Below are 17,635 nucleotides of genomic sequence, written 5' to 3'. Positions count from 1 at the left end.
CACATAAGTTCGACTAGGTGGTGCATTTAATTTGTAAAAATATAGAAAAAAAAAGACTTGTTGAAACAAGGGTTATAGCGCAGGCTAGCTCGTGAACGGTCATATTTATAAACTTCGATACAAGGGGGTGGGGGGAAGGGGGACAAACACGACTTTGAGGTGTAGCTCAATGTGCATGTCTTGTCTTACAGAGACACGAGGTCAGCTGGTTGCTGCTTTGAAAAAGAAGCATGCGGCCATCCCTATGATATTGTACTCAAGATACGAGGTATATGTGCACCTTTAAACTGTTTTTCTTACCCCATTCTTAGACTGTTCAGAGCCAGCGGCCTTAAGTTCGTCTTTTGCGTCCCTTCTTCAAATCGGCACCATACTTCACTTCTGTTACCGGTGGGCAGTAATTGTGGGTAAAATTGCACGGTTAGGCTAAGGAATCTCTTGCATTTTGTTCGCCTCATGAGTAATTGTGTCCATTCATTATGGCTAATCAGGACTATTTGTATATACTTTTTTTTAAAATTTCTTGCTATTCTGTTACACAGATTCGGTGGGTAGATACGCTCTATGAAAGTGGACCACGAGCCGCACTTGAACACACAAAGAGCCGCAGCTTGGCCACTCCTGGCCTTGGTTGTGCTGTAGCCGAAGTTGTCCGTCTTCAATTTTAAGAGATACTCTCCTGCTCGTTTCTCGACCGCATTATATCTGAATTTGACTCTCTTCAGTCTTACGAGGCGTCCTCACCTGCTCTAAGTCTCAATCTCGTTGTACTCAAAGGTGCATCTCTTCTCCACTATCGCAAGATGTTCTCGTTTGTTTGGCGTCCTGCTTGCGTTGCAGCCGAAGTTTCCTCTTTTGAATCTTTTCATCCGCTTCGATGGTCCTCTTGTTGCTACTTTCCTTTCTAGCTTTCAACAAACATGTTTCATGTTGTTCCGAAGTGCCCTAGGCACTTTGCTGTCGCTGTGCCTCAGCACGCTTGCGTGTAGGTTAATCTGGTGAGACCTGCTTTTGCATACCGACAACGATAGATGAGGCTCAAGTCTGGTTCACAGAGCTCTCCTCAGATATGGCTCTGCGCGACTGCGACCAGATGTGACACTCATTGCTATGGCAACAACGGCGTTGAGTCACTGGCACGCGCATCAACGCAGCTCTTGCCTGCACCCAGTAACTCTTTCGCAAATGCTTGGCCATGTGTGCTCGTAGTGAAGCGGATACGATGCCCGGCTTAGACCCCAACAGTTGTGGGTTTGAGGCACAGTGCCGGCGGCATGTTTTTCTTTTCTGAATTATAATGTGCCGGCGCATGCTGTTTTCAAATGCAGTTACAAATCCTCGGACCAACGGAGGCCTAAGGTGCATAGGGTTTGCTTATAAATGCTATCGTATTTAAAAGTACTGGATTGCAAGTACAAAGTAACTGAGAGTTTACGTACCTCATAGAAAGTACACTGGGTGCAAAGTAGTATAATCACAATTTACTTTCTAACTAACTGAGAAGTACCTTTTAACACAATATTTTATCTTACTATTTCGTTTACCTATACAGTGCTTTTTGCCAACAGGTACACGTAGCGCAAACAGATACACGCTTCGTCCTTTACACACTAGAATGTGTAAAGGACGATGTAGCAATTATTTCCTGAAATGACAGTGAATACTGGATATACGGTAATGGGCATCTGGAAGCATTCTTTCAGGGGGAGGGTGCAATCACAGGTATATTGCTGAAACATACACCTAGAAAATAAAAGGGGGGGAGGCGATTTAATGTGAACTATGTGTGTACGAATCATGTGTTGGAAGTTTATATTAAATGAATATTGAAATACGTGGACCTTTTTTCTTTTCGAGATTGAGATGTCGCCATTCCCTGCAGTGGGTGGCAAGTACAAGAAAAAAGAAGACGGAGGACAAGACGTCCACTGTGTCGCTTGGGGAGCATGCCTGACTGGTTGAAAAGCCGCGGTCGGCAAAGCAGAGGGTGGTGAACCTGGAGCAGGAGCTCCAGATAGAGAGGACGCTGTCAAGAAGACTGCAGTAGCAGCTGCTGGCACTACTGGGTAAGCGTGGAGGCACTTTCAGTTGCCCACCTTACACACACACATTATGTGCTCACGCTTTATCCGAGGGATCAAAAGTAACTTTAATTTTTTTTTGGTCGCAAACATAAGTAAGCGTGTGCTACAGGGTGGCCTCAATGTATCAATGAGTTAGTGTCTATAATTCTCTTTTCTTCTCTTAGGGTGCAAATGGAGCTTTGATAGTTTGTTTCTTCTTGCTGATGCCGATAACCCCGTTTTGCTTGGCAACACTGTTGTTTTGACCTAAAAAATATTTTTTTGCAGTTCGTCAAACAATCATGTCCATACCAAGACACCATGGTCTGTGCGCATAGATGAGGCTTGAAGTGAAAGTTTGTTCTGTCGGTCACAACATTGTAAATATGCACTTTCCGATGAGCCCGGCCAGCGCACGTCCTTTCGTTATTGGGGAGGAAGGAGTTCTTTTTGTTGAGGAGGAGGGAGTGAGGAAGCTGGTCGTAGGCATGACCACAGCACCAACAAGGCTGAACTTTAATCGGGCGGCAGATTGTGCCTAGCGACGCAACTGTGCAACCGGTTAAAAGGTGGCCAGACGATCTGCTACAGCATTGGATTTCGTCAGAAAGATTGAGCTTATATCTCGCGAACCGTCGGAAGTGCTAGGTATGAATATTCATTAGGTATTCACCGGTATTTTTTTGTAAACATGCTCTCTGCCGCCCAGGGGCGGATCCAGACCTCCATTTTAGGGGGGGCGGTTCCTCGGTGTTAAACGGCGGGGGGGGGGGGGGGGGGAGAGGGAAGTGTTTATATTTTTTGTGGAGTTATCGTTTTTATTAAACTCTGATAACATAATATAGATCTTGAGAGCTTTTGTATCGGTTTACCTGTCGGGGATGAACTCTTTGAATTAAAACCTTTCGGGTGACCACGCTAGAGGTAAGTGTCTCGAAAATTGTGGTGACACTATCCTTTCTGAAATTTGGGTTTCAGACCGACACTACGTGAGCAGTCGATTTAGGGCAGCTTAAAGACATGGCCTTGGCAAACATTCTGGTTGGAGCTAGTGCTCAACTGCTGCGGCAACGGGAAGAGCGGCTTAAATCAGCGGAGCGAGTACGTTGCAAACAAGCGACAAAAATGACCCGGCGGCTTCGACGCTGCTCGCGGCGTCGAACACTGTTGACGGAGCGAGCGAAACGAACGCTGCCAGGCAAGTTCGTTGGCTGTTCGCCGTATATTTGGAATGTCCAGAGCGCAGCACATGCGGCATTGCCAATACGAACTCGTGTTTTCACGTGTTCTGGATGCAACTCGAGAGAACGAAAGCGAATAATTGTTGAATATTTTTGAAAGCATGTTGCAGTTCGGCAACTATAACTTTTAAACTTAGACAAGACCTTAAACCAGCAATGGATCCTTCCAAATTATATTCAATTGCACTTCGTCTGGATATTTTCTGTATGGAAAGAACACTTACATGTTTCTGGGTAGTTAGCTCATTCGTCAGGGTCGAGAGGACATGTGCAGAGATATGATGGGGCAGAGCGGTTGTCTGGTCGGCGAATCTCAACTGGGCTAAAGGCCGATCACGACTGCAGCATGGATGTTTGGGAGTCGGTGTTCACTGGAACGGGCACAGGCACTGTCTATTTAATTTATGTATAGCCACATCTTTGAAAGGGCTCGTTTTCCCCAAGTCCGTTCAACACGCACATATTCGCTCCTGCAAAGCCGCGCGAAAGCTCTGCCGTCAATCCACAGAAGCCGCGTTTAACTGGAAAAGACAGCGCCAAGGGGAGACAAGGGGTAGCGGGCGCCTTTCCTAAATTATGTCCCGCCACCCTAAGTTGAAACGGCATCGTATAGAAATAAATGCCTACGGCGTCGGCTTGAGGACCCCGTCTAAGCAGCCTCCAACCTTTAGAGTGCACTTACCGTTTATCTTTCTTTTATTAGCTTCCCGCCACGAGAAGTCGTACCGCAGGCAGTATGAAGCACATTAGAGGAAACATCTCCCCCTTCTGGCGCTCGTCGGCTTCTTTCTGTATTCCGCGCTGCGGCGCTGATCCTCAGTGAGGGATGGAGGCGAGGACGAAAGCCGGCTTATGTTTAAGCCAAGGTCGTGGGGAAGTCCGGAGCGTCTTCAGGAGAAGCTCAGACCCAGACTACACTGTACCCAAAGTATTTGCTTCCTCTCTCAGTTGAGAAGAAAAGCAATTTGACACTTGGTTGTACAAGCTGCATCCCCCCCCCCCCCTGGAACGTCTCCTCCCGGTACGTCCCCTCCGCACTTCCCTCGGCAATGAGCACACCGTGCCAATAAGATACCTTTAGTGAGCCCGTGGGCGACAGCATCTCAAAGCAAGCCAAAAAAGACATGCCAAAAGACAAGCCCAGAACCACGAAGAAACCATCAAACGAAAAGTGATGAAAAGGCTGCCGCTAGAGAGGAAGGATAATCCGCTACCCTTGAGGAAGGCTGCTTGACGTCTGCGTTTGGGAGCTTTCAGGGCACAAATTTTTCGCAGACCACCCCCAAAGAGAGAGAGAGAGAGAGAGAAAGGGGACTAGATATGTTGAAGGTATTCTCCCCTCGTGCTCGACGTGCTGGCCTTGTATGGAAGTGTGCCTGCAGTCGAGGACCATGATATTTGGTGCGCCTCCCCACTGTCTCTCCACTTCGAAACTCCTGGCGCCGTCCCTGTCGGGAAGACGTACCGTGGCCTTGACGGAGATAAACCCCACTTTGGAAGCGCCCAGCAGGCGCGTCCACTCACCGGTGTGTTAATCTTTTGTTTCTCGCGTCGATTGCTTACGTTTTTCTTCGAGCTGACGAAGAACCCCGGGGGGGGGGGGGTGGGGGGTTGCCTGGCGAGGCGTTTGGGGGGGGGGGGGGGGGGGCGATCGCCCCCACCGCCCCCCCTTGGATCCGCCACTGCTGCCGCCCACTGCCGGCAAATTTGAGCGCATTTTCCTTTTTTCCTCTTTTTCTTTTTTGGTTTTGCTTCTCGTCCTTTTTTTTGTGTTCTGCTCGCACCACTTTTCCGGCCCCGGTGTGTTACGGAAAAACAAATAGGCACACTGCCGTGGCATGAAGTACTATGAAGCCCTCATGCCGTTAACGTACCAGGAAAGTGCTGAAGTCCGAATAGCCAAGCATGTCTGAATTTTTGGCGTGCGAAAAATCTGTCCACTCCTGTACCGTGTCTTGTTTCTAGACAGTGTTTTATTATGTTGCAGTGGACAATGCCCCGTCTGGCAGTGTTGGGTCAGCTCCTCCAGCTTTCCCAGCAGCAGTTCCTGCAGCTGGTGCTCCTGCTCCATTTCGCGTTGTGCGAGCTGGTGTAGATCACACTCGACCCGTACCGGCCGCTGATGCTGCTGTTCCAGCAGCGGTTCTTGTAGCAGGCCCACCGGAGGCACCTTCCGAGTGTGTGCCAGTGATTGCAGAGGTCGATGATGAGGTAAGTTCAGAATTTCATTGAATATTCATTTCAGATATTGGGCAAGTAACTACATTTTATGGTTTCCACAGCTCCTTGAATGAGGTTATTTGTAGGCTTCCTTAAATTGAACCATCGTCTTGCTTCAAAATGCTGATGAATGTAAAGAGTAGAACCGGGCATTGATAAGATATTTCTTACCAATTAATTGGCGCTTTTTTGAAACGTTTTCTATCTAGTGTCCTTGTTTTATTTCGAGCTTTTTCATAAATCGTGTACCACGAGCCCAGATTAAAATTCTGTTATAATTGGTACCCTTCTTTCGCTCTTCCTCTTTACTCAGAACTCACCTAAACGGACACTTACACCCCCCCCCCCCCCCCAAAAAAAAAAAAAAATTTAGTTTTTTCCAGGCGACTTATTATGGTGTCGAAAGCCCCGCAGGGGGCACCAGTGAAAGCAGGTGTTTGGAGAGTGGCGTCTCCACGGACCCCGAGCCATGCGGGTTCGCCTGCCCACGTATGGCTGTGCGTGGCTTTCCCGTATCTGGGGAAAAGGGCATCCTGGTGGTTGAGCCAAGCCCGGGGTAGGTTTGGACCCTTCGGGGCCCCCCGGGCGAGGCAATACACCACTTCGACCCCCGCTTCTCATAGACGGGAGTCCTGGTAAGGCCCGGCCAGGATGATTCAGTCTAGTCGCCACTTTTACTATCCCCTCCCTTCCTTCACCCTTGTCTTCTCCTTCTTTTCACTCTTCTCATTTCTCTTCTTTCCTTTTTCAACTCTTTTGGCGGCAAGGGCTAACCCTGGGTGGCGGCAGACACCTTGTCTAGAACCACACTTGGTTATAGAAACTGGGCAGCACTAATAGAGTAACGTCTTCAGCCAAGCCATTCTTGTTATGGAGCGTTACCTATTCCCTTGTTGGGCTCGGTGGTGGGCGGTGCACCACAGTTTCCGAAAACCCTCCCGCTTCATATGGGTTCCAAACATAAACCTTTTGATCGGCCCCCCAAAAGGGGCCGCACCGAAGCACTGAACATGATGAAAGAATCTTTCGTACTGCAGAAATTCCCGAAATTCCTTGTAATGCACTCGGAAGGTGACAAGCCACTTGGCAAACTTTCTCCCTTTCTGGTCTCCAAAGTTCTTGAAGGTGTTATTGGCTCCAATTACAGTGCAAAAAAGATGGCTTCTGATGATCTCCTTGTCGAGGTCAACACAAAGCAGCAGAGTGATGCCCTTCTCAAACTCAACCTTGTCTCCGACTACAAGGTAAGCGTCAGTCCTCACCGCAAACTGAACAGTGTTCAAGGAGTCATTTCTGAGGATGACCTGCTTGACTCACCTAAGCCAGAGATAATTGAGGGCCTCCCTAGTCAAGGAGTTACAGATGCACGACGAATCACTATCCGCCGTGATGGTGTGGAACGGAAGACAAAACATATCATTTTGACTTTCGATTCAACCACTCTGCCACAGACTGTAAAAGCAGGTTACCTTCAGTGCCGTGTCCGACCTTATGTGCCGAACCCTCAACGGTGCTTTAAGTGCCAGAGGTTCGGCCATGGGTCACGGAACTGTCGGGGAAGGGACACCTGTGCAAAGTGCTCCAGCAAGGAGCACGTCACAGATGCGTGCAATAATGAGCCCCATTGCGCAAACTGTGGTGGCAACCACCCGGCATACTCCCGCTCTTGCCCTGTGTGGAAAGACGAGAAAGAAGTTGTTACATTAAAAGTCACTGAAAACATCACGTATACTGAGGCAAAGAAGCGTTTTGCCTTTGTTTCAAAAGGCACTTATGCCGAGGCCGTGCGGAGGGGACCAGCTCGGCCAATGGTTTCGATGGGAACGCAGACGTCTCCGGACGACCTGCATCTCCCATCACGGTCCCCCTCGAAACCCCCGGGAGCGGCGCCGGTGGCACCGCCTCCGAACCGCAAGGTGAATGCTGCCTTGCCAGCATCCACCCCAGAACAGGAGATGACGTCTCCTGCTCAACCAGCTGCTTCGACCTCTCGGGGTCGGGGCCTACCATACCCACACCTCTGCTCCCCAGAGGAAGCCTGGGGAAGTGCCAAAGCAGTCGACCTCCAAGGGCCAGCTGCCAGCAACTGCAGACGAGCCCATGGACGAGGGTGGGTCGAGATCTGATGAGGAGGCTCTCCTCTCAAGATCAGAGTCCACCCCCTCTGCCTCCGGTGACTCTAACCGGAGGCAGAATAACCCCCCCAAAAAACAAAGTGCACCGCGTGTAAAAATAGATTTTAAACCGTAAGGAATATAGCTTTTTAGTAGAATTTGTATGTTATACTTATTTTGTTTTAAATGGTTAAAAATATAGGTATAATGCAGTGGAACTGCCGCGGTCTTTTACGAAATATTGATGATGTCAACTTTTTTCTCGATGAGCTCCAGCCTGTTGCCATCTGTTTACAGGAGACTCATCTTAATGAAACACATACACAGGTACTACGGCGACATCAGGTTTTTAGAAAGGACCGTGTTTCTTGCAACAGCTCTTCTGGTGGAGTAGCTGTGGTTGTGCAGAGTGGTATTGCCTGTGCTCCTGTCCCTCTTGCGACCCACTTAGAGGCAGTAGCAGTTCGTGTTCTGCTTGACCGCCTAATTACAATTGTCTCGCTTTACCTTCCACCAAACCTTACAGTGCATGTACATGACCTGCAAGGACTTGTGGGCCAACTCCCGCAACCTTTTTTAATCTTAGGAGATTTTAATGCACACCACCCCATGTGGGGCAGTGGTCGTCAAGACTCCCGTGGTGGTGTCACAGAACGTTTTTTACTGTCATCTGGCCTTTGCCTTTTAAACAAGAGACAACCGACTTTTTTTAGTGCACCTCATAATACTTTTACTTCCATTGATCTTTCCATATCATCACCTGCTTTACTTCCTTGTTTTTCTTGGAAGGTTTTAGAAAATCCTTTTGGTAGTGACCATTTTCCTGTAATTTTAGAAAGTTCAGTATCCCTTCCTTCTCTTCAAGCTTGTGCTCCCAAGTGGAAATTAGATAAAGCCGACTGGTCTTTATTTTCTCTGGAGGCAGCCGTCGATCCCGCTGTTTTTTTAGCTATGTCTCCTGAGGAAGCGACTCTTTACCTTACTGAAAAAATTATAAATGCTGCTTCTCTGTCAGTTCCCCGAACTTCTGGAAATATTCCCAAGAAATGCAAGCCTTGGTGGAACAAGGACTGTACGACCACCATAAAAGCTCAGAATAAGGCTTGGGGAAGGTTTCGGCGGTACCCGACAGTTCAGAACAAGATTAAATTCAAACAGTGCAAAGCAAAAGCTCGTTGGACACGAAAACAAGCCAAGAGGACCTCATGGGTAAAATATGTATCCTCTCTGAACAGTTTTGTTCCTGCAAAAGAGGTATGGGATCGTGTTCGGAAAATTCGGGGTACTTACCACTCCTTCAGTATTCCCCTTTTTCCTTCATCATCCCCATCACTAAAAGATCAGGCTGACATTCTTGCTGATCATTTTCGAGAGGTCTCCAGTTCTTCAAATTACAGTACTAAATTTAAAAAGTTCAGGTCTTTGGCAGAAAAACAGCCAATTGATTTCTCTGGAAGTGATACTGGTTACAACCGGCCGTTCACAATGTATGAACTTGAAATAGCCCTTGCAGTAAGGAAGCAGTCGGCACCAGGCCCAGATATGATTCATTATGAACTGCTGAGGCACTTGTCGGCTGAATCCTTGATGAATTTGTTGTCTTTCTTTAATCATTTATGGGCAGCTTCTTGTTTTCCACAGTGCTGGAAGCAAGCACACATAATTCCCATCTTGAAGCCTGGCAAAGACCCTTCCCTACCAGCAAGTTATCGGCCTATCGCTTTGACTAGTTGTCTAGGAAAAACTTATGAACGGCTTATAAACAGAAGGCTAGTATACATTCTAGAACAAAAGAAAATTTTCGATAAAAACCAGTGTGGTTTTAGAAGAGGTCGCTCAACCTTGGATCACCTTGTCCGGTTGGAGACTTTTGTTCGTGAGGCTTTTGTGAACCGGCAGCATTGCCTTTCTGTCTTTTTTGATTTACAGAAAGCTTATGATACGGCATGGCGGTACGGAATACTTCAGGACCTGTTTAGGTGCGGTGTTCGAGGTCGCATGCTGCGTTGCATAAAGGACTTCTTGACAGACCGTTGTTTTCAGGTCCGCCTGGGATCCACGCTCTCGGATGTTTTTACACAGGAAAACGGCGTCCCACAGGGAGGTGTCTTGAGTGTTACCTTGTTCGCAATTAAGATCAACAGCCTCGCTGCAGTTATACCATCATCAGTTTTTTATTCATTGTACGTAGACGATGTCCAGATTGCTTTCTCCTCATGCAACTTGTCAATTTGTGAGCGCCAATTGCAGATAGCAATAAATAGGATGAGTAAGTGGGCTGATGAAAATGGTTTTCGGTTTGCACCAGAAAAAACAGTGTGCGTGCCTTTTTCATTACGTTGGGGGTTGTCGCTAGATCCCAGCTTGCACTGACATAACCGTTAGGCATGAACACAAGTTTTTGGGTGTTATTTTTGATAAGAAGCTCACTTTTCAGCCCCATCTAAGGGAACTGAAGCGAAAGTGTCTTAAATCTGCCAATGTTCTCAAGGTACTTGCACACGTCTCCTGGGGTTCTGACAGGAGATGCCTCCTGCGACTCTACAACTCGCTGGTTCGTTCCCGTCTCGATTATGGTGCAGTTGTATATGGCTCGGCACGACCGTCATCTTTAAAAATGCTGGATCCTGTGCATCACCTTGGGCTTCGACTTGCCACGGGGGCCTTCCGAACGTCGCCTGTTCCGAGTTTGTATGCAGAGACGCACCAAATGCCACTAGAAAAGCGAAGACAGTTCCTCAGCCTATGCTATAGTTATAAAGTCAAAACTGATCCTGAACACCCATCCTATCGTTGCTTGCAGGTATCTCCTTTTTCACGTCTTTTTGAGAACAAGCCAAGTATAGTACGGCCTTTATGCCTCCGCATTCAATGCATGTCTACATCCCTGCAACTTGCGCTTCCTGAGCGTAGCTTGATGACGAGAGTTCGAAGCATTGCTCCTTGGAAGGCGGTTCACTATACCTGTGACTGGTCGCTAGCGAAATACAATAAGCGATCTGTTGCACCACTAGTTCTTCAGCAAGAGTTTATGGCCTTGCAAGCTAAGTATAAGGACTATGCACAATTCTTCACTGATGGTGCAAAAACTCCACACTTTGTCGGTTCAGCTGTATATTCAGAACACTTTGTAAAAGCTCGACGGCTTCACTCTGTTGCCGGCATTTTTACTGCGGAACTTTATGGTGTGCTCATGGTTATTGAATATATATTAGGCAACAACATCAAAAAAGCTATTTTGTTTGTGGACTCCCAGAGTGCTATCCTTTCTCTCTGTTCCCTCAATGATTCTAAGAATCTGCTCGTGCAACAAGTTCAGGCAGAGTTAAACCTGGCTTTCCAAATGGGATACAATATCAAGCTGTGCTGGGTACCAAGCCATGTGGGAATTTCAGGTAATGAAAAGGCGGATAGGCTAGCAGCCTCCGTTAAGGATGCTCTGGAAACACCGGTTCAGCTGCCTCAAGAAGATTTTAAACCGGTTCTCAAAAAAGCAGTTTATTATGCCTGGCAGCAAGACTGGGACAAAGAAATAAATAATAAGCTACATGTTATCAAACCACGTTTGGAGTTATGGGAGAGTTCGCACCATAGAGACCGTCGCCATGAAGTCTTAATGTGTCGCTTGAGAATTGGACATTCACGTATCACCCATCGACATCTTCTTTGTGGTGAGGACACCCCAGTCTGTGAGCATTGCGGTGAATCGCTAACTATACTGCATATTCTATGGCACTGCAAATTTTTTGATCAGGAACGCCGGACGAGTTTTTCTTTACTCTCTGGATATCTTCCATTTCATCCAGTCTTCTTACTGGGAGATGAACCTTTAGTTCCTTTTGATCACATTTTAGATTTTCTTAAAAAAACTGGCTACCTGCACCAGTTATAGATCCTCTGCATAGTGCATTGCATAGTAATTCCTTCCTTCTACTATAGAGTCTTTTAATTATCTCTTTGGCGCAGCATGGCCTATGTTGCTTTTTGCGCCATTAAACACCTAATAATCAATCATGGTGTCGAAAGACTAGATAATTAATATTTTGCAACAGTCACATATATTTTTATTAAAGCCAGAAAACGCAACTGCCCAGAACCGAAACTGAAACCCGTGCACGGAGGTCGGAGAGAGTGAGTGGGAGAGGTCACGTGGCTACACCTGACCGTGAGCTTTTTTGTTTTCCCTTCCGTGTCCTTTTTTTTTGTGTGTGTACACCAGACGACATGCATGGCTAGAACTGTTTGCTATGCGATTCCTTTGCAGTTATGTTTGTTCCGCTCTCTGTTCTGCACTTCAAGATGAGTTGCTCTTTACATTGAGAAGTTGAAGATGAGTAGTGAGTGCCCGTGGTGAATTTCCGTGATCAGCTGCGAAAAGAATACCACCAAGATGTTGCGTGAAGAGCTGCCTCGCATGTCCTGCGTCGAAAAAAAGTGTCATTGTGCGGCAGACGTCTGCACAAGTTTCCGAAAGATCGAGATCGGGACCAATGGCTGGCTGCATTTCCTATAGAGCATTTCTATCTATTTCTAGGTTCACCTTGGTCACGGTGTCTTGGTGCAAAAGTACAAACTGTCCTACGTCAGGGGAGCCCGGGGAGACTCCATCTTCGTTAAAGAGGCTACGAAGCTGATCTTCGGCAGGGAGGACCTGCATGGGCCGAGTGTGAGGTGTGCCATGACGGCGCTTTAAGGGCGCCATGGCCAAGAGGGCCCTGACTCCAGTCAGTCAAGTTGGCAGCAGTCAGCAGTAAGTGCGCACTTCTCACAGATGTCTCATACTTGGTGAGACATTCAAACCTTATGGCTTCCGAAGTTGCAATCTGCTACGACAAAATGAATGGCATAAAATATTCCAAGGGCTTCAGAACTTTCAGTGTTATAGGCTGTTGAAGGGTCACAGTTCGACTAGCTCGAGCTTTAGGAACGTGAAGCTTTGAGCGCAAAACCGAAATGAAGAAGCCCTATCTCCTTCTTTGTTATTAATATATGAAGAAAAATAAATTGACCTTGTCACGGTCATCTAGGTCGCTTGGCACTTTCTGATGCATTCACACTATGGAGCTTTTACAGCAACATGCTCCGCGTCGCAAATATCTGCTAATCCCTGCAACTTTTGGGGGAGGTCCATGATATCAGTGGCCTGCTCGCAGGACCTTCTGCTGGCTTCCCGGCGGAGCTGTGAGGCACTTATTTTTTCTTTTGAACGAAAAGCTGGCACTAGCAAAGTTGTGAAACAAGTCTGTTTGTCTACTGGAGCTGCTGCAACCGAACTATGTTTGAGTCTGTCCTTTGAGTACTGCCCATTTTTTCTAAATTACCTTCTCATCGCGGGTATTCCTCCTATCACGTATGAATGGACCATTGAAGGGTCGTGACACGAATATTAAATTTGTTAAATGATTCTTGATGTCAAATCTGTGTTGTTAATTTATATACATGCCCAGAACAACATTTGCGGCTCAAAATCTTTCTTTCGCACAAAAACCGCCGGCCGAGAATTGTGTGTTCAATGTTCTTTTCACTTGTTTCCATGGTGACATTGTTGGGCATGAAATATGTTCGAGGCTTTAGGCAATCGGAGGCCCATGTTCATAATTGAAAATACATATTTGAATTCATAGAACATACTTTCATTTTAGTTAACAGGCAGGCGAGCTGGTTAAGGATAGACTTAGTAACCCGGGAGCGTGGGGACAAAAAGGGACAGACACAAAGCTCCGGAGCTTCGTGTCTTTCCGTTCCTTTTTGTCCCCCTGCTCCAGGGTCTATAATTTGTATAGACACTGAAATGCAAGGAACACACTGTTGCAAGCAAACTTTAAGTGCATAGTTGTGGGAAGTCACACTAGGTCTTTTCGATTTGCTTGAACCAGCATATATAGTTCAAATAGTGTAAGAACTGATGTATTAGATTCAATCGGATGTTGCTTGGACGCTGAACAGGGCCTGTTCGATTTATCCCAGTGCTGCACGAGCTCAGCCTCAGTTCCACAGAATCTCGCGCTGGCTGAAGTCAGTTCAGCGTTCATGCAGTAAAAGGTGGCAACTCCTCGGTCTTTCAGAAACCAATTGCAGGGTCGTTTGTAACGCTGCAGCTTAACTTCACGCAGCCGCAGCCCGACTTGCGCACTGCTTCTGCACTCCTACTAAGTCGGTCTGAACTGGTTCAAAACTTTCTGGCCGAATCATGCATACCTGCTGTTTTCAGCAGACTGCGTAATCGTAAGAAGTTGCTCTTGGAGTCTACATGGTATCACAAGATATTAACAAAGCATAAATTGTAGTGGAAATTGCTTGCTTATAATTGCAGGAAGTAAAATATTAAACTTTTCGAGAAACTGTAGATATACATCACTTATTGTTGTATTATTTTCCCCTGCAGATGCCTTCAACGAGTACATATGAAGGCATCCTCGAGAGGCCTCTCCAGGGAAGAGGACAGCTCGGGTCAACCTACTGCAGTATGCCAATGTGTTAATATCCTACTGCAGGATATTAACAAGAAGCTTGACTTCTAAGTTTGCTTAGAGGTTAAGATTCTTGTTGATGTTCTGCAGTATGCCAATTTTCCTTCACTAAATACACGTATAACCTGAAATGACCTGGCTCATGCTCATTCTTTGCATGACAAATGCATGCGAATTGTTAAACCTGCAAAGATCCGTACGTCCGTATGCAAACGTTAAACACCTTGTTGATTCCTGTCACTGCGTCACAACAGGTAAACCTGTAAAGATATAGGTTTCTCGATCTGAACAGGTGATTCTGTATAAATATTGGTTCCTATATCTGAATGGGTCATCCTGTGAGGTACGGGTTTCTATATCTAAACGGGTCAACTCGTACAGGCACGGTTTCCCTTACCGAAACGGGTCAACCCGTACAGGTATGAGTCCCGTATCAAAACGGGTCAGCGCATACAGGTACGGGTTCCTGTATCTGAATGGGTCAACCTGTACAGGTACGGGTTCCCAGTAGCATACGGGAGACCCGTACCCCACAACACCGTATGAAATATACGGGTCAACCAGTATGAATTTTTATACGGGTTTTTTCAGTAGGGATGGATTTCAGCATGGCAGTTCCAAAGTAGGAGGCAGCCATAAGCCATCATTGGGTGGCAAGTTACTATAAAAAATGTCCTCATGCTCTGGGATGAGCTTTCAAGCATCCATGACTTTAAGTTCTTACTTACACGACGCCTGCAGCAAGACACATTTGAGAACGTTTTTGGAGCTATATACGACAAATGCTGGGCTGCAACACAAACCCAAATGTGCACCAGTTCACCTCAGGACTAGAACACCTCTCGATAAAGAAACTGTTCAAACTGTCGGACAATAAAAACGTAGAGGATGACAAGGCTGACCTCCTAAAGGAGTTGCAAATATCTTCGTACCATGAAAGTTTAATTTCAGACATTGTGGAATGTCTTCCAATTGATAAGTTCCCGCCACTAGAGGATATTTCTGAGCTGGCATCAGATATCAGGTCTAACATAATTGATGACTCGTCCACTTTTTTATTACGTTTGGGGCTATTTGATCAAGCTTTTGCTTGAACAGACAACTTACAGCTGTGGCTGTTTTAGGCTGCTATCGGATGGGTCTAATAACTTGACCAGGCCTCACCAGTACTGTCTTGTTCCTAAAGCATACCACGTGCCTGGAAAATTCTTCGGGAACTTAGTAGTACCATCACAGACTGCTTTTCATTTCATTCAGCAACTAGAAAATCACTTTCTTCCCATAATAGAGAGTGTGACACATATTTGAGGAGTGTGTGCCGCGTTGTATAGCACACTTTGAGGTCTGGGTGGTTTTAGCCTTTGCCCAGAGGAATACCACAAAGGGTTTTTAAAATTGTTTTGCAGAATACGCTTGTGTTGACATGTTTGATTTCTTAACCGGAATTTGGACAAAGTTCGGTTGCACTCTTCAGTGGCTAGTAAGCAACGAGACAGGTTTAACTGTTAATAGAGTATTAACTGAGGCGGTTGCCAAACCAAAAACAAAAAGTGCTTATCAAGTGGGCGGTGCAGCTTGCTCTCCAAATATTTGCTTCCCCTTTTTCCAGCGAATGTGTATCACGGCTCCCTAAGAAAAACATTTGTCCACTTTTTACAAAATTTAGATAGAAAATTGTGTATAGAGGCTAAAAATATTTGAAAGAAAATGTATCCACTTTTGTATCCACTGTCCATAGTTTTTTAGCCGCTTTTTTCTGAAGCCATATTTCTGTTCTGAACAATTTCGGGGAATGTTTAGGGACGTTGAATCTTGTCAGATTTCGAATAGAGTTCTCATTGTTTGGTAATGGCTCGCCCGCAGTGAGTTTGAGGCTATGCGAATCGGTGTTTTTTTATATTTGTCGGAAATCGGGAATTTGTATTATCCGGCGTGTGCTTCGCACTGTTATTATACTTTTATGACTGGTAATGATAGCGATGTCTTATTTATTTTGGCACTTAATTCCCGTACCCGAGTCGGCGTGAAAGTGAATGTATCATACAACATGTTCTCCGTGGAAAGGTTTTGTTAACTTGGTTCCGCTAAGAATCTATTAGGAAGTGTACGATATGCTGAAGTCCTTCATATTCATTTATTCTTGTGAGTATCGATCTCTTTCGTATAAAACATACAGAGCTTCTGAAGTAAATCATGTATACATGAATGTGGTCCAATAAAATGTGTTCGAACCACTTACTGTTGTTGACCCCAAAATGCTCCACCAGTCAGGAGTCAATGCGGCGATTGTGTAACTTCTATGCTTTACAATAGAAAAAGAACAAGAAATATATATAAACTTCAGCTTTGTGAAGTAAGTTGAACTATTGTTTGACACATTTTGCACGGACTCTCTCGTCAAAAAAATAAAGCAAAAGTGCGTCAGTATTAAAAAAAAAGAAAAAAACAAATCAAAAAAGCGGTGGTGGTGGTGGTGGTAAAACATTTATTGCCAAAGCAAAATGGGAAGGGAACGGGGTCTTCGGTTCGGTGAGTGGAATCCTCTAGTCCGGGATCCCTTGGGAGCTTGCAGCTAGCTTGGTCCGGTTGATCAGGTGTACCTGGATCTTGTAGACCTCGCTGCGCAGCATCTCTTCCCACCGCCGGTCGTCAATAGTGTCGCCAAGCCCTGGAGTGTCCGGGCATGCCCGCATCATGTGCGAGAAAGTGGCTCTTTGCCCGCAGTGTTTGCAGGCGTCGTCGTTTCTGCGCCCCATGTGTTTCAGGACCACCGGGTTAGTGTAGTTGCCCGCCTGGGTCCTTCGCCAGGCAGTACTCTCGGCTTTGCTTAGCTCCCGGCGCGGGAGCCCGTACTGTCTCCTCTGGGCCTTGAAGTGGTCCAGCATGTCTGAGTACACCCACTGCCTCGCTTCTGCCCGGTCGACATATCTACGGACCCGAAGGTCTGCAGCCTGGTTACCTGGAATACCCTCGTGCCCCGGGACCCAGATAATTTCGAAAGTTGACGAACCGTTTGCGGCTCTCTCTAGGATTTTCGCGGCAGTAGCGCACACTCTGCCTCTCATATAATTCCTGCACGCATTCTGCGGGTCTGTCAGAATGTACGTGTGCCCCTTTCCCGCTCTGATCGCCATTGCGATTGCCGCCTCCTCTGCTTCCGTCATTGTCGCGTCTTTCAGTGACAAACTGTCCAGCTCTTTTCCGTCATGCCCGACGCAAACCGCGACTTTGTTGCTACCATACGCCGCAGCATCGGTGTACATGACGTTCTCTCTTCCTTCCATCTTTACTCTGTAGTAGTCAGCTCTTTCCTTTCTCCGTTCCTTGTGTATTTTTGGGTGCATGTGCCGCGGTATGGGGCTGACTCTGTATCGTTTCACCAAACTTTCGGTCAGCTGCCTTTCAGGTTTCTCGTCCTTATATCGCCGTAGCCGAGCCGGACTCCGGTCTCCCTTCCGACCTTGGTGAACCTCCATCGCTCCTTTTGTCCCAATATGACCGCGTCTCTGAATTCCCGGAAAGTGTTC

The 17,635-nt window shown here is 46.6% G+C and overlaps 1 protein-coding gene and 1 long non-coding RNA gene across 2 annotated transcripts; one reads left to right on the top strand and one right to left on the bottom strand.

Annotated features, from left to right (window-relative positions):
• The first annotated feature begins 2,027 nt into the window (after positions 1–2,027).
• On the top strand, positions 2,028–14,177 carry LOC120847035. The gene is made up of 4 exons (XR_005717162.1): positions 2,028–2,066; positions 5,292–5,515; positions 12,173–12,388; positions 14,024–14,177. It is a non-coding gene; the product is annotated as an uncharacterized LOC120847035 (long non-coding RNA).
• Positions 14,178–16,651: 2,474 nt separating this feature from the next.
• LOC115331586 lies at positions 16,652–17,392 on the bottom strand. The gene has a single exon (XM_029993705.3). It carries the CDS (start codon positions 17,390–17,392, stop codon positions 16,652–16,654), a length of 741 nt encoding a protein of 246 aa, XP_029849565.3.
• Between the last annotated feature and the right edge of the window lie 243 nt (positions 17,393–17,635).

This window comes from Ixodes scapularis, unplaced genomic scaffold (genome assembly GCF_016920785.2).
Source record: "Ixodes scapularis isolate PalLabHiFi unplaced genomic scaffold, ASM1692078v2 ptg001158l_1___fragment_3__unscaffolded, whole genome shotgun sequence".
Classification (NCBI taxonomy): domain Eukaryota; kingdom Metazoa; phylum Arthropoda; class Arachnida; order Ixodida; family Ixodidae; genus Ixodes; species Ixodes scapularis.
This window is presented reverse-complemented; position numbering and strand designations above follow the sequence as displayed.